The 15,911-nt window shown below is 51.3% G+C and overlaps 2 protein-coding genes and 1 pseudogene across 2 annotated transcripts; all 3 read right to left on the bottom strand.

Moving 5' to 3' along the window:
* Nucleotides 1-3,255: 3,255 nt before the first annotated feature.
* Nucleotides 3,256-4,856, bottom strand: LOC114828416 (Down syndrome cell adhesion molecule-like protein Dscam2; annotated as a pseudogene).
* Nucleotides 4,857-4,994: 138 nt separating this feature from the next.
* On the bottom strand, nucleotides 4,995-7,132 carry LOC108864601 (hemicentin-1-like). The gene is made up of 7 exons (XM_029112511.1): nucleotides 7,060-7,132; nucleotides 6,525-6,926; nucleotides 6,290-6,421; nucleotides 6,026-6,131; nucleotides 5,379-5,863; nucleotides 5,177-5,311; nucleotides 4,995-4,999 (listed from the first exon to the last, which is right to left on the bottom strand). Exons 1-7 carry the CDS (start codon nucleotides 7,130-7,132, stop codon nucleotides 4,995-4,997), a joined length of 1,338 nt encoding a protein of 445 aa, XP_028968344.1.
* Nucleotides 7,133-8,027: 895 nt separating this feature from the next.
* LOC100905358 (multidrug resistance-associated protein 1-like) lies at nucleotides 8,028-15,580 on the bottom strand. The gene is given in 23 exon segments (XM_029113008.1): nucleotides 8,028-8,334; nucleotides 8,414-8,624; nucleotides 8,727-8,911; nucleotides 8,999-9,255; nucleotides 9,257-9,316; nucleotides 9,423-9,591; nucleotides 9,725-9,924; nucleotides 10,071-10,236; nucleotides 10,569-10,785; nucleotides 10,900-11,050; nucleotides 11,129-11,240; nucleotides 11,333-11,655; nucleotides 11,740-11,973; nucleotides 12,086-12,322; nucleotides 12,465-12,614; nucleotides 12,745-12,882; nucleotides 12,969-13,157; nucleotides 13,249-13,380; nucleotides 13,490-13,667; nucleotides 13,744-13,911; nucleotides 14,030-14,176; nucleotides 14,384-14,531; nucleotides 15,517-15,580. Coding segments are annotated over 23 exon segments (3,957 nt in total). The 3' UTR covers nucleotides 8,028-8,213.
* Nucleotides 15,581-15,911: the final 331 nt, after the last annotated feature.

Here is a 15,911-nt window from a genome sequence, read left to right as displayed (position 1 = left end):
AGGGAGCGCCAAAAATCGAACTCACAGGAGACAGAAATTTTTGTGCTCTGTTTTATGACGCCGTATTCGTTCGATGCTGTGCACGTATAGATCCCGCTAGTCGCTTTACTCGCGAGCAAGTTGTATACGCTTCCGCTGTGGACTTGCTCTGGAAGTTATATCACGATATGATCGACTCCTGTTGTAGAATGTTGTCTTACTTGGTAGTTTTCGGTCTGAGCGCTCGATTCATGCTACCTCCATCTCTGCTCCAGGTTATATTTGGCTTGGGGCGACCACTGGCTCCACATGAGAGCCGTACAGGCCCGTGCCGGGTCACGGTTCGATCTTCCAGAATTTCACTCCAAATCGGTGGAGATACAACATAGAGCGTTGCACTGTAGCTACTGCTGCCGTGAGCGTTACGGGCGGTGCAAGTGTAGTTCCCGCTGTGCTCCGCTGTCAGTTCGCCGATAACGAGGCGTAGTGCTCCATCGAGCTTGATCACGGAGAACAAGTCTCCGTTCTCTATGACTCGACCATCCTTCATCCAGCTCAGGCTACTTTGATCATTGGATGTACAGAAAGCGTTCACTTTGCCTCCAAGACCGTTCTGATCTGGGAAGCCGAACGGGGAAACGCTCGGTGGACCTATGGAAGCACTCACTCAGTATTGGAAGGCGGAACAGTATAGGCCATCTGATCGAGTATCACGAACGTGATTCGAAAAAATCTGCCTCACCTGAGGCGCGGGAAGACCGAAGGCACCAGGTGACTAGAATGAGCACTGCTGGGCTCTGCATCCTGAAATTCTTCTGATCTTCCCAAGATGGCGACCACCTTGGCGGCAGAGAGATTCCTCGATATAACACATGTGGCGCCAACCATCGGCGATCACAAGAGAGCCTCGTCATGGCGCTTGATTTAAACCCCTACTAGATGCTAGATTGGGAGCGGAATTCTCTTATTTCGTTCGTGGAGGATCTCTGAGACCACCGAGCTCGATGATTTTCGGAAGGAACCTGAGCGAAGGCGGAGAAAGAGCACTCCATCTCTCAACCCTCCGGTAATTCAAATGCCAAGACCGAAAGGAGTTCAGATCCGCCGAGGAAGACTTCCAGCCCCATCCGGACCTCAATCACGGATAATTGGATGCCGGGGGATTCCGGATAGCTCGAATCGACTCCCAGTGCCCATTAATGCACCTAAGCTCCCCTCGAATTATTAGCGGGCGAGTCGGAGGGACACGGTCAACCCCGGATAGCTGCCGTTGTCGGTTCTGCGAACCGCTGCGATCTTCCGAAAGGCACCACGCCCCTCAGTCACCTCGCCAAGGAAGCCAGCCGCGTACGGTTTCGGGGCTCTCGGGCAATGCCTCACATAGGGTACGCAGAACAGTGTCGTCATATCCGAGTTGTTCCAGAGCCATATGGATGTCCGGCGTGAGAGTGATTCCCATCATTTCGCGAAGCTCCATGTCTGATCAGCGCCACGAAATACTTGGCCGAGATCTCTCAACTCGTGGACCCGTCGGCATCGACGATGTAGACCTTATGGTCGAAGAAGTTCGCTCAGACCAATATTCATTTCAACGAACCGTTGCTGGCAACAGCGTTCTCGTTGTATGTACATAGGTTATACAGTAGCCCTTCCCCGAGGATAAAATGTCTCAATAATTATGATGAAGTATATACACGCGGTACCATCCTCAGCTTCGGCATTCCCGAGCTTACTGAGAGCAGTCTGAAGCGAGTCAAGCGATCCGATTTGTCCGAAGGCTATCGACTTCCAACTCACGGTTCAACGAAACGCTGAATCCATGCCTGATGAGTCCGTGTATGTTCTGCGCAATGCAAGCGTAACTACCGGCGTCGTTTCTGCCAACATCTTTGAGATGGAGAGTTTCAGCGGACCAAATGGTTTCTGCGGTGGATGTATTATGATATGATTCACTGACCTAAATTTCGGAATATCTGTCGCATGATTCGAGCAAAATTGAAGACGTCGAACCTCCGTCCTTCTGCCACGTTATGAGTGGCTTCGGAGAGCCTTCCGCTTCGCATCTCAGATTCACGAATGTTTTGCCGCTGACCACAACGCTTTCGTCGGGCTTCCTCAGCCAGGAAGGTCCCGCAGCCACCGAGAGGGAGTTCGTGAAACTACTGCTGCCTTCATCATTACGAGCGACACATGTGTAGTTCCCAGAATGCTCGATCAGAACCTTATCGATTGATAGAATCAGTAAACCCCCCAACTTGGTGATTTCAATCCCTCGTTGACCATCATGGAGGATCACTCCATCTTTGAGCCACTCCAGACTGGTCGCACCAGACGAGAAGCATGTCACTTTTATATCCGAGCCGAGAGTGATCTCCTGGGGCATAGCGAATATAGGCACGCTGGGATCTCCTGCAATTCGGACGTAGCGTCTCATTCAGCGGGGCGAACCCTTCCATTCTATCCGGCGATGACTCACGATACGTACCTGCCAGTACATGGCCAACTCCGGATAAAATCATGAGCGACGACACCACGAAATCCACAGTACCCCCCATTATCGGGGAATAGACAAAGATGGCGGACCTAAATCCTGTGCCGAACTCGCCTCGTCGTGAGGGTAATCAGCGATACATGTGGCGCCATCTTCCGGCCAAAAACCTTATGAGGGAAGGGCGCCTACATTTGGATTTTTGGTGATGGATAATCAGAAAAAGGCGCAGAAGATCTTCAAGCTCGTCGGGAGATACGATTTTCCGGAGTGGACAAACGGTGCGTGGTTCCGCGTCCCCGGCCGCGAACCCATATCCCCAGATCCTGGAGGACTGATTACCCCGCGATTTCCAGGACATGCCGTTTACGGGACGACCCATCCTACGAACGGTCACTCCTGACTCTTGTTCCTATTAGGCGCGGATGCAGCAATCACAACGATCTTCTTAGAGTCCCGCTTATGGCTCTCAATAAAGCTAGCATATGTCTAATGCTCGATTCGTGTTATGTAGCCTCTCGTAATTCCTCGTGAAGCTATCGGCGACTCTGAGTACCGAAATCATGGGAACAGAACGAATTGTGGACTCACAGATGATCGCCAGACGAAAGGAATGTTCGATTAGTCCGTGCTCATTCTGGGCCGAGCATTTGAGATTTCCTGATTGTTTCCGACCGACATTTGCTAGTCTCAAGACTCGACCTCTCGCGATCAATTCTATCGACAGGAAATTCTGTTATGTTGATCAAAATCATGAGTATCGCCTTTGACCGCCGTCCGTCCCGTGCTCACTGACCATTTCCGTGGAACCACTCAATCCTGGGCTCTGGAGACCCATCAGCAAGACACTCGAGCTCGAGGGCATTGCCTTGCTTGACTGACAAATCCGCGGGAACACTCGCCCACTCCGGGGAAGCAATGACAGTCAGAGTTGCGCTGTATGAACTCACTCCTCCGGTACTCGATGCTTGGCACGTGTAGTTCCCAGAATGACTGGGCTTCACAGACTCGATGAGCATAACGAGGAAGTCACCCACATTCTCAAGAACGACTCCGTTCGCGCGAGTGCCGAGGGGAACTCCGTCTTTGAGCCAGGACAGAGTCGCTCCTTCGTTCGCTGAGCACACGACTTTGATTCGACTTCCAGGTGCGCTGAATTCGGGAAAACCGAAGGGAGACACTCTCGACGCACCTTTTGGAACAAAATTCATGAGAGGAGGGGTATTGGCATGGTGAGGGTTCGAATCGAAATTCCCCTCATTAGAGGCGTTTCCCGGAGCCGCCCAACATCAGGCTGCTTACCAATAGACGTCAATTTCATGCAAAGGTAGAATATCGATGAAAGTGCCAGACCGCATCTCATCGTGAGTGCTGTAAGGAGCGTCCACTCCACCAGAACAGTTCAAATATGGCGTCATCAGGCAGTGAAAATGAAAGCGGCAGGAAATTCACACGGTACGCGTGGCGCCATCCATCGGCGATTGAAGCCAATCACTTGCTCAGCGGGCTATTTCGAATGAGGGTTGTTGACTTATTCGGGAATAATTTCTGCCCGGAACTTTTTTCACGGGACTTTAACGGCGAGAGGCGCTTGTACCTCTCTGAAGACGATACTCTGACGACTTCAGACGGAGCTATATAAGGTTCTATCACATAAGTCTATTCCGCGACTATAAATTATTCTGATGATGATCATTGATCACTAACGAATGACTCGGATGACGAAATTCCGCTCGATGCTGGGCGGGACGCTGTTCTCAGCTTGACAAGTAATGTCTCCACCCGAGAACTTATCCTTGATTTTCAGGGTGAGCCTATCCGAATTCGCTAGGAACTTGGCTGCAAATGTGGGCGGTGAGATTCAGCCTCGCTGTTCCTGAGGACACATACAGCACGCTACGGTATTGTCTTACGTACCTCCCCTGTGCCAAGTGATGTTAGGCTTAGGAAAACCTCCGGCGTTGCACCGAAGCTCCACGTTTTCACCTCTCGATGCTTTCACGATTCTGTCCTCGACCGATCCGTCGAGCCAGAACGGAGCGATGGACATTCTCAGAGCAGCGCTGAACGAGTCTTCGCCGTGGCGATTTTCGGCGACGCATGAATAATTTCCGGCGTGCTCGCTAGATATGCACTTCACTGACATCAACAGAATGTTTCCGACACGGGAAATCGTGGCATTTGGAAACATAAATGTTCTTACGTCCTTGCCATCTTTCAACCATCGGAGCTCCACGGGCGTCGATGATTTCGCGCTGCACATGACATTGATTTCATCGCACATCTCCGGATTAGACGGCAGGAGGAAAGGTTGCACTCTCGGTGGCTCCGCTACAGTTATCGCGGCGACGAGAGAACCCAAGAATAAATTTACGATTTTCGGAGCCATGATTGGACAACAAAATGGCTTCCCGGATTTGCTCACATCTCTCTCGGTACCAACAACACCAATGATTTCATCGCATAGTACTGGAGGCGCCACCTATCGCCCATGTATGGAAGGAGTATCGAGCCGCTCAGTTCGAACTCAGTCTGGAGTCAAGGATTCATTTGAATGTATGCATAAGTTTCGCAAGGAATACTCGGATTCAGATAACCATGAGAAAGATGCTCATCAACGATTTTCGAAGCTCTCGCGATCAAATAACTCGTGCGGTGCCAACCATGGCGCGCTCTGTAGGCACTCTGCATACTTTAGAGAGATCATACTTGAAATCATAAGCGAGACGGTCTTCTCGATCGCTTGGCCGACTCCATTCTCGGCTCTGCAGGTGTATTCCCCCGCTTCGTCCTTGCTGATCCTCTCGAATAGTAGTCGGCTCCCTCTGACCGTGTCTCTCGAAACTGGAAAAAGCTCCGTTCAGGGACCTCACGGCCGGCCTTTCCGTGAATGGGAAGTTATGTAACTCACCGCTGGAAGTCCATTTTACTTCGGGTGGAGGATAGCCCTCAGCCTCACACTTCAGCTCAACGGTGCTTCCTGTCCGGATGTAGGTATCTTCCGGGACCGTATGCCAATACGGAGCTGTGTAAGCGACCAAGGGTGCCGTGAAGCTGTCCCGCCCCGAGGGACTGCGAGCAACGCAAGTGTAGTTCCCGGTGTGACTGGGTTTCAAGGCGTCGATTGAAAACGCAAGAAAGCTTCTAGTCTCTGTCAGAACGATGCCGTGGCTATTCTCCGATATCGGACTCCCATCCTTGAGCCACGCGAAAGCTAATCCTGGTACGTTGAACTTCACGCTGCACAGGGCTTCGATCCGTTGACCGAGCTGAGCTTCAGCGGGGAAGGAGAAGTTCTTCACCTGAGGCACCGATGCTTGGCGCTTCACTAGTGTCGTTTTTATCTCGTATGCGATGAGTTCTTCATGGGGTTCCGGACGAAACTCGCTAGAATGTCTGCAAATCACGCTCGGTACTTTCTGCATCAAGCAGAAACCGAACAGCAATCGGCTTATCGAGCCCATCATCGTCGGTCGTGAACAAATATGGCGACATTGAGTTCCTACAATCGTGCTATGAGTTCAACATTTGCGACTTGATCGGTACACGTGGTGCCACCTGGCGTTACAGTCTACGAGCTCGAGATGGCGGGAAACTTTCAAGTATTTCTGACGATATAATTTCACACCACCGCCAGCATACCGCTCATAAACGGGCTCGTAGACTGAAGCAGACCTCTGTATCTCACGGCTGGGCATAGACATAAGAATATGCTTTGGAAATTTCATTTCAATTCCGATTAGCGCGGAGACTGCCGAGAGGGTAGCTCTCAAGAGAATCGGGAGAGCATGCAGGGCTGGTTGCGAGAAAGTCTGCACTCACATGTCAGAGAGATGGTGAACTCTGTGGCGAGATCCGGTCCGACTCCGTTGGACACATGGCAAGAGTATGAACCTGCTGATGATTTTCGGATTCTCTCGAAAACCAACAGTTTGCCGAAATTCACCAGAGCACCTGAGAACGATGCGGTCTCCAGGAAAACGCCGAGGAATCCTCGAGTCGCTGCCTAAATGGCATATCGAAACCCGACGTTCGAATTTTCTTCTCGGGATCTCACCTTCACGAAACCACGTTACGTTCGGCGGAGGGTAGCCTGTCGCGTCGCACAGAGCTTCCACGCGATCCCCGACCAGAGATCTAAAGTCCTTGGGCTTCGTCGACCACGCTGGAGGTGTTCTGGCGACGAGTGCAGCCGTGTAGCGGTCCTGGTCACCGGTCGCGCTCCTCACCTCACAAGTATAGTTTCCTATGTGTTCGACCCGTAAATGACTGATGATGAGAGCCGCGAAATGATGTGAGTTTTCGACCAGGATGCCTCCGGAACCAGAATTAATCGGTCTTCCGTCCTTCAGCCACGAAAACGCCAGATTCGACGAAGAGTATTTGGCGCTACATAATGCATCAATTTTGTCACCCAGTTGCAGCTCGTCCGAGAAAGCGAAGGGCTTCACCCTTAATGCTGTAAGACAAGGGAAAATTTTCCTTGTTTTCGAATCGGAACGATTGAGAACTCAACCGTCTTCGTTCCTAGAATCGCGCTCTTCGAGGTCAATTGATTTGGATAAATGCACGGGTGCTACCATGAGACTTACTTTGCTTGCTTCCGAAGCAATGACTGATGGATAACAGCGTCAATGAAACAAGAGTGACAATCCCTTTCAACATTTTCGGGGCGTCCGGCGGTCCCTCGATAGAGCTGTTCGCCTCGGCATAGCCCTAAGTTACGCGAGAGATTTCGGTTCAAATCCAATACACGTGGCTCCACCTGGTGTTAGTGATTGTAAGCTTCGTCAGAGCGCGGTCTTCCGAAACTCCGGCTGGAGGCTCCGCTGAGTCTGCGTGACGAGTCATCATGAATAACTGCGGCCTCATGAGTCCAAAGCTCATGAGCTAAACTGAAACACACCTCCTGAATCTTCGCAGTGTGCCCCTCCTTGAGCACTCGACCCTCTTGCAAATCTCTACGCCAGTGAGCAGAGCCTCATTGGAAAGGTGTCCCGCATACTATCGTTCCCGAACCCGGTGAATGGCTCTTCATTCAAAAATTCGGCTCCCAAGTGATCTTGAGTCCATCCAATTTCTATCGAACCGATCGCAGGGTTTGCCCAGCTAGTTCCCCCGACATCATAGCGGGTACATAGACGTAGACCATCCCGCGTGTCTCGGCGAGCTTGAGGAGAAATGAAGAGGCATCCGGAGCCGCTCGATGATTTTACATCGCTGTCTTCCGCAGAACAGATGACACACTCGAAGGAATCAGCTCCGATATTCGGAGCGAGTAAATGCTCCCGAAGATCATTCATTTGACCGCGTTCATGTTTACTCGTCGCGTTGAGGGTATCGAAGTTGCTCCAGGAGATCGGTGTAAAACATGTTCCGGGGACCGCTGCGGGGGAACAGGAGCCTACGATTTCCTTCCGTTGTAATCTCTGTTGGGTATACTGTTTCTCCGAGCACGCGAGTCCAGTTTAAGGATCCTCAGAAAAGCACCGAGGTCAGTATTGGATCGCCGCCGCTGCTTCCATCGGGAGTAGCAGAAGAAAATCCGATAATAAGTAGCATTTTCAATTTATTCATGATCTTTGCGTGGCTCGAGTCGGAACCCGCGACTCCGCCCGTCATCGCGCTCGATTGAATGTACGTAAATGGGATCGGAGGAAATCCGACTTATTTCGAGCAGCGCGTTTGCTCGACCTCTGAGGCCGGTCCTGGAAGAATCACATGAATGAGCAACCACGATGCCGCTTCACGAATCGATTCGGATATTCGCGTCTCTGGCCATCGAGCTGAAGACTCCGTCTGGATCTTGAAGGAGTTCTCTGGGTGAACCGACTTCTCTGATTTCTCCCTGGTCCAGAACGACGATCCTGTCAGGGAAATTCAGATCAATTGAAGTCCAGGCATATCTCAGTCCAAATCGCTCTCTCCAGTCGTCTAGCCGCTTACTTATCGTAATCCATTATTGTGTGCAATCTGTGAGCGATTGTTATGACGGTACTGCCTCCGAAGTCATGTCTGATCGTCTTCTGGATGAGCGCGTCCGTCTCCAAGTCGACGGCGGCGGTAGCTTCGTCGAGAATGAGGATTTTTGAATTCCTCAGAAGCGCTCGAGCTAGACAAACGAGCTGCCGCTCGCCGACAGAGAGATTCGAGCCCCCTGAAATGAGTGTTGTCGTCTTATTGAGCGAGCGAGCGAGCGTCCGTTTGTGCTCCAACCGTCCGAATGCACCCTATGTTAGGACTTGAGCTCCGGGCTGACCTTCTTCGATTTTGTGCGACAGCGGCTTGGCCGCGCTTTTCAGATGAGCTTTTTCCAATGCAGCCCAAAGTGCTTCGTCCGAGTACCGCTCTTCTGGGTCGACGTTCTCTCTCAGAGTCCCACCGAACAAAACTGGATCTTGTGGAATGATCGCTAATCTGGATCGGAGAGCATTGAGACCCAATCTGGAGAACAGAGTCATCTTAACGCTCAAGCGCGCGGAAAACTACGCTCGATAGACTTGTGAGTCGGAAAACTTCGAAGTGACTCACTCGGAGATGTCGGTCCCGTCGATCGTTATCTTGCCTTCGACTGCTTCGAGAATTCGCAACAGGGCCAGCGTGAGGGAGCTTTTTCCCGCTCCTGTGCGTCCGACGATGCCAACCTTCTCCCCGGACAGGATCTCGAGGTTTATCTTCTTCAAAACAAGGTCGAGGTTTTCTTTATACCTCGTCGAATAATTTTCAAAACGCACCTGGCCTTCTGAGGGCCATTCAGGTTCGGGCTCTCGGTCGAGATACCAAGGAGCTTTCCGGTTTCGTCTTGGTGTAATCCATAACTCTCTCGGCCGAGACCAAGGAGTTTTCAACCTGTGGGCAGATCCGGGTCAGTGGCCGCACCGTCAACGATGGGGAATTTGATGCGTCCTTAGGCCTTCAAAGGCGTTCGCAACAATTCATGAATGGCGTCAATCACCTGGGCACCCATTCTCACGATCCACGCGAAAGCATCAGAGGCTCGAAGGGAACAGGTGAACAGCAGAGAAGCGATCTCGGTGGGCATCGAGCCTCGGAAATAGATGAGCATCCCGCAGACTGCCACGTCGATGAATGATCCCACTACATTGAGCCGGATGGCAAGCCATCTGTTTTACGAAAGTATTCGTGCTCAGCTAGAAGATCCGCGAGAGCCGTCGCGATAGCCCTGCCTCCGTAATCCTTTGCCCGCAATCGGAAAATTGCAATTAAAATGAATCCACGCAATGGAAGGGAACTCACCTGTAGCCATTGAATTCGTGGAAGAGACAGTTCTGATTGTTGTCGAGAAGCCTCATGTGCTTACTGATGAAACTATTCTGGACGTTATAGGCGCGTATGCTCGTGGTTCCCGCTATGCTTTCGTTGAAGCAATTCAGGACTGGAGATTTGGTCACCGCGTTCAAGCGTTTGATTTGCCTTGATGAGGCCACGTAGAATCTCTGCAAGAGTTTTGATAGATTTCTGAGATTCTGCCGTAGCGCTAGCCGAGCACGCATGAACCGAGCATTGTGAGCAGTGAGCATGATATACATAGGTACCGAATTGCCGGATATGGATGATGTTTTTTTTTTTGTTTGTAGCTCACCTGAATGCCCAGGAAAAAGGCGAATAGGGGTATCAAGAATATCAGGACATACGGTAGGTGTATGCAGATATAAATCAAGGTGACCAGCAAAACCGTCCAAGTTGTTATGAAGCCGTCGGCGTTCCTATAAAGGCTGACGTCGAGCTCATCGACGTCTCTGCTGAACCTGGAAGATAGGCGGGAAGCGATTATTCGCTTTTACAGGATTTCCCCCTTGAGAGAGATGGTTTCAATCTGTGCTTCCGATGACATTTCTCGGAAATGACGCTCTCGGGTATACGACTCGAAAAGTCCAGGCTCTCCCTCTGGAAACGGTTCTCTTGGCGCTTCCTTCACTTTCTGGCGTGAACTATTCAAATCCCGAATGCTGCATTCGCACGAAACGTCTTCCGGGAGCGACACCCAGCACTTCAACTGACTTATACAGCTTAAGGAACCTCTCCGGAATAAACGTTCCGGAGTGTCCTGGCAGAGCTCTCTCTTCCGATTCGGACTCACCGGTTCAGAATTCGACCCGTTGGCGTGGCATCGAAGAAACTCATGGGAGCTTTCATCACCGCGTCGAGCATCTTGTTGTGGAGGGATGTCGAAGTCCAGATGCAGCCCAACGAGAGGGCTGTAAGGGCAGCCAGCATCGCTACGCCTTGGGAAGATCCTATGGCGATGTATATTTGCATGTGGGACCACATGTCCTCTGGGGTAGTTCCGTTCTTTACTGCGATCGGGATCAGACGTCAGTTAGATTTCATCGCGATATCATTCGGCAATAATTGATACATGATTTCTGAAGTTCGCTCGTGGATTCAGCGATAAGAAAACTCGATATTACTCTCTATCTCTTTGCTGTAGGTCGTTATGTAAAGAAGCGACCAGAGATCGGCAGCTTTGGAGAGGGCATAACAAGTGAGCCCCAGGATAGTTCCGATGATACCGAAATGCCACAGAAACTCGAAATAAACTCTCCATCGAACCACGCCAACCTGCGGAATTCAATTGAATGAATAATGGGTCGGATGACATTCTCCATAAACAAATCATGCAGTTCGGGTCCTCCTAACCTCCATTTCTTCTTCCTCGATGAGTTTCCCGAAAGGAATGTCGGGCATTTGGCGCTCTACGCAGCCGCTGACATTCGAAGAGACGCTGTCGACCGACCGCGTGCGTTTTCGGCTGTAATTTATCAAGTGGGAAGTCAGAGATGTACTCCAAGACAGAGCTTGCCTCCACCATCAGGCGAAGGAGGATGAGCTAGCCGTACTAACAATCTTGTAGACGGCTCGTCGCTGCCTCGTGAAACCTCATCGTGGACGGAGTTCTCGCTGCCCGTGTTCGCATGTGTCTCGACGAGCTCCTTGAGGCGAACGTTTTGGCTCATGATCTCATCATACGTGCCCCGATGTGTGACCTCTCCGTCCTCCAAGACAATGATCCTGTCTACATGGGGCAGAACGGCGACCGAGTGGGTGACGAGAATACGCGTCTTCCCGCTGAGGATACCTTTCGGGCCGACCACGTCATTGAATAGGTCGTAAGCTACGTGAGCGTCCACAGCACTGAGCGGATCATCCAGAAGATAGATATCAGCCTGAAAATTCGAGATGGACTCAGAATCTCACTGAACGAGCCGGCAATCTTGATGCCAACTTCAGCTCTGAACATGCACACTCACATCCAGGTAAACCGCCCTCGCAAGAGAGACTCTTTGCTTTTGGCCTCCGGACAGGTTTACTCCCTTTTCCCCGATTTCCGTCGAATCACCGGCTTGGAGGATTTTCAAATCGGGGAGCAGACAACATTTCTTCACGATATCCCGGTATCTTCGAGCTGCGTAGGCGCATCCGAAGAGGATGTTTTTCCGTACCGTGCTGTTCAAAATCCAGGCTTGTTGCGGAACGTAGCCGATCTTACGCTGAAAATGAGGAGTCGGGGTTAGATTCTCCAAAACAGGAACTTCGGATCACACGGCACTTCTAGGGGATGCTCCGAACGGGAGATTCTGATCGAGAGAAACCAACCTCTTTTCTCCGGCTGACTGACCCAGAGGTGGGAATGAGTTCACCGATGATCGCCTGGATGAGCGATGATTTCCCGGCAGCCACGGAACCTACGACGGCGACCAGTTCCCCTTTCTTTATGGAAAAATTGAGATTCTTCAGAACGGGATTCTCGTCATCTCCCCACGTGAAGCTGGCGTTCCGGAATGAGATGTCCTCATCGGCTTTGAGTTCTTCTTTCATGATGCTCGGATCGACCTGTGGCCACAGTGAATGGTATCAGAAGAGATAAAGGCGATTCGGAGGAAATCAGATGAAAGTTTCCATTCGGAAATATTGCGGCTAGAACAGAATGAACGATCTGGAAGCCCAGCAGTAAAATGCATCAGGGAGCACTCACTTCATCGGCTTCGAGAAAGCCTTGAATCCGCCGCATTGAGACGAAAGCTTTGGCCAGCGAGGAGACCGAATACGGAAACGTGATCAGATTGTCCCTGAGAGAATTGAAATATGCGATCGAAACCAGGACGAGTCTTCGGGTTGAGGACGCCTTCTTTATTCTAAGAACAATGTAGGCTCCAATCGCCGCCGTCGAAACCCTCGGGAAGCAAGGTTGAGATCGTGAAACTGTGTCAATGATTCTCCAGATCGAAACGTGGTTCGCGTGGGGGATTACTCACGAAAAACGGATAACAATTCCAAGTGAATCCGAATGCATTGCTAGCTCCGAGATAAATGTACATCAGCCGGGATTCCTGGTCTCTGAGCTTGCGAATTTTTTGCATGAAAGAGTTCTCCCAAGCATACAATTTGATGACCTGCGAATTTCGGAGCGATGAATGTTTGCCGTCCTCCAGCGTTTGTGGATTCATGAGCTCTTCCACGTGACCCCCAAGGAGTTTACCTTGACATTGTTGAAAACCTCAGTCACCATCTCGATTCGCTGATCTTTCTTCTTCATGTGTTTCGTTTGCAGAGCGCTCTCGATTTTCGTCATGAGGACGATCACGGGCGTGAATGCCACGATCGCAAGCGCCCCAGCCAAGCAATATACCCCGAGGTATTGGTATATGAGGGCGAAGGTCAATACTACCTGGATAGAGAAGGTTTCTCAATCGGAAGGATTCTACAAACACGGAACGCTGAAAGTCCCATCCCGAATGTCTCGACTTCTTGTAACTCACCGATACGGGCGCTCCCCAGGCATAATTGGACTGAATCATAGCCCATTGGATGATGTCGACATCGATCGTTATCAAACTCACTATATCGCCGGTCGGATACTCTTTCGAAGACTTTGATGACAGTCTTAAACACTGATAGGAGAAAGGGATCTTACTTTTTCTGGAGCTAATCTCTTCGATAACGTGACTTAGGAGGAGGTCGAAATACAGCAGCTCCGGAGGAGCTCTTCTCTTGTCGAACCTTTTGGTATATTGCAGATGATAAGCCCGATTTGAGCTTGATGCCCACATTGAATAGGGTGCCGAAAGTGTGCGACCGCAAGATCGAGAATATTTGTTGGGATGCTAAGAGTACTCCCGCGATGTAGAGACCTTCTGTTATTGGCGGGTTTTTCTTGTTCAAGAAATCATCCAGGCTCCTGGAATGCGGGATCGTTTCAATTCATCATGACGATCGGCGGGATACACGGGGATCGTTTCTGGTGTCTTACTCACCCAATGAGGAACGGTGGGACCAAATACACGAACGAAGCGAGGAAATACAAGATGGCTGCGAAGAGTAAGTCAGCCCAAAAGGCTACAAATATAACGGAAAACATGCTGACGGACTTCTTCGTGCCTTCAGGGCGGATAAGGGTAGCGTCATCCGTCTCGGGAGTTTCTCTGAAACAAGGCAATGAGAAGGTTTCCCGAACGCGAATCCGAATTCCCGACCCGACGATGGGGTCACTGCCGAAATCTCGATAACGTTTCCTATAAGCTTGAAAGGACAGATACGCACTCATCGGCGTTTTGTGGTCTTTTTCTCGCATGTCTCTTGTTCCATAGACGCAGGATTCTAGCAGCCGTCTCTTTGGCTGTGAACAACGTGTGCAAAGGAAGGAGATCTTTCGCTTCGAGCTGATGCCTCGCGCCCCGGAGGACGACTCTGAAATTTACAGGACCGTTCCCCGTCAGTCTGCACTCGGGTTCCTATTAGGGCGATTCGGTTCCAGAGACAAACCGGGGGAATCCTGGTAGCATGCATTCGGCACGGATTGGCTCCCATAGGTTCTGAATATGGGAGAGTCGATTTGCGCTCTCTGCCTCAGCGATCAACTGTCAGGCAGATGATCAACTGTCACATGATACTCACCGAGTGAGAAATCCAAAGAACAGTCTGTCCCAGAGATTACTCTTCGTGGTTGTGTACCGGCAGTTTTTAGGATCATCGTCCTCGTCATAGGTACTCCCGACCTTGACAGCCAAGTCACTTGTGCACTCGTCAGTGTGCGAACCGTCTTCTGGAATATTTAGGGGAGGAGTCGTAGGAGGATCCGACCAGTAGATTAGCCGATTGGCATGGATTTTCTTCCATTGGATTGTATGTATGATCAGAGCAGGCGCGCTGTTCCTCTCCAGCGGCGTGGAAGCTTCAGAGCCCCTTCTGGTCCCTCCCAGCGAAAGATAGCCAGCTGGGTGGGAGGATTCTGCGCGCTGCGTACGTGCACTCCCGGGCCGATCGAGTCCCCCCGCGAACTTGCGCGCCCTGGCGCCGCCACAGACAAGTCGGACCCCTCACCGACGGGCTGGAGGGAGAGGGCGAAAAAAAATCCAGTAGGATCGGGCTGAGAGAGCCTACAGACGGCGAATTCGAGAACTTGTCTCTGAGTGAGATTCGCTCATTGAATCTTCGAACCGGCTGGCTGGATGATTATTCCCCCGTGGACCATGACCTCAATCGAGCGTTTTAAACTATTCGTTCCTCTCCACGCTCCCGGAGGCGCTCATTTCCGGCAGACTTCTGTCGGGGGAATGCTGACCGTCGATCGCCTCGCTTCTCACCATGAGGAGCGGTTCCATCGGTCGGCAGTCGAAGCGGCGAGGTTCGGGACCCGAGCAGGCGCTTGGCGCTGGGACAAGATTCAGCCTGCCAAGGTGCTTCCGCGGAGTTTTCAAACACAAGCATTCCGGCCCAGACAGACAGCTACACGTGGATGACAAACCGCTCCGCCCCGATTCAAACAGGAGCTTGAGCTATTCCAAGGAAGATCCCGGCATCCTCTCACCATGATTGCGTGTGTGTTTAGCAGGAGAAGGCGGTTGATAGGGTTCTGTAAGCTAGCTCTTTCGTCCGCGGATCCTACGAACATCGAAACGGGAGATATTGGATCTCCTAAGAGCTCAGCAAACGTCCGGAGAGAGTCAAGACGGCTGGCCGTGGAATAAGCCGGCACTGTCGTTCGCCTCTCGTAAATAGCACAGTGGATACCGCAGTTATTGGCTTACCGAGTGTTTCGCCGACAGGCTCCGGCGATTTGTCCGCGTTGACGATCGCAGACGATGTGCTCATCGTCAGCTCTCTTCTCGGGCTCTGTCACCGCATTCACGAAAAATTTCACAATGCGGCTGAGCGGATTCTGGAATGAAGAATTCTGTTCCACAAACGAGACGAACCAAGCGCTGTCTCTGGACTGAATGCTCCGGCGCGTTCCGCCTCTCCTATTTGAGGGAGTCTCGAACACGGGATCATCCTTCTCGCCCGGGCAAGATCGCCATTTGCTCGCGGCTGATCCTAGCGTAACTGACCCTTTCCCCGTCCAGGCAATGCACACGGCATCGACGGGGGAAGTGTCATTATTACTCAAATGGGACTTAATGGGTCTGTCTTGACGGACCTTTGG

The sequence above is a fragment of the Galendromus occidentalis genome, unplaced genomic scaffold, assembly GCF_000255335.2.
Source record: "Galendromus occidentalis unplaced genomic scaffold, Mocc_1.1 scf7180000075389, whole genome shotgun sequence".
NCBI classification, from domain to species: domain Eukaryota; kingdom Metazoa; phylum Arthropoda; class Arachnida; order Mesostigmata; family Phytoseiidae; genus Galendromus; species Galendromus occidentalis.
Note: the sequence above shows the minus strand (reverse complement) of the source record. Positions and strands in the feature narration are given on the sequence as shown.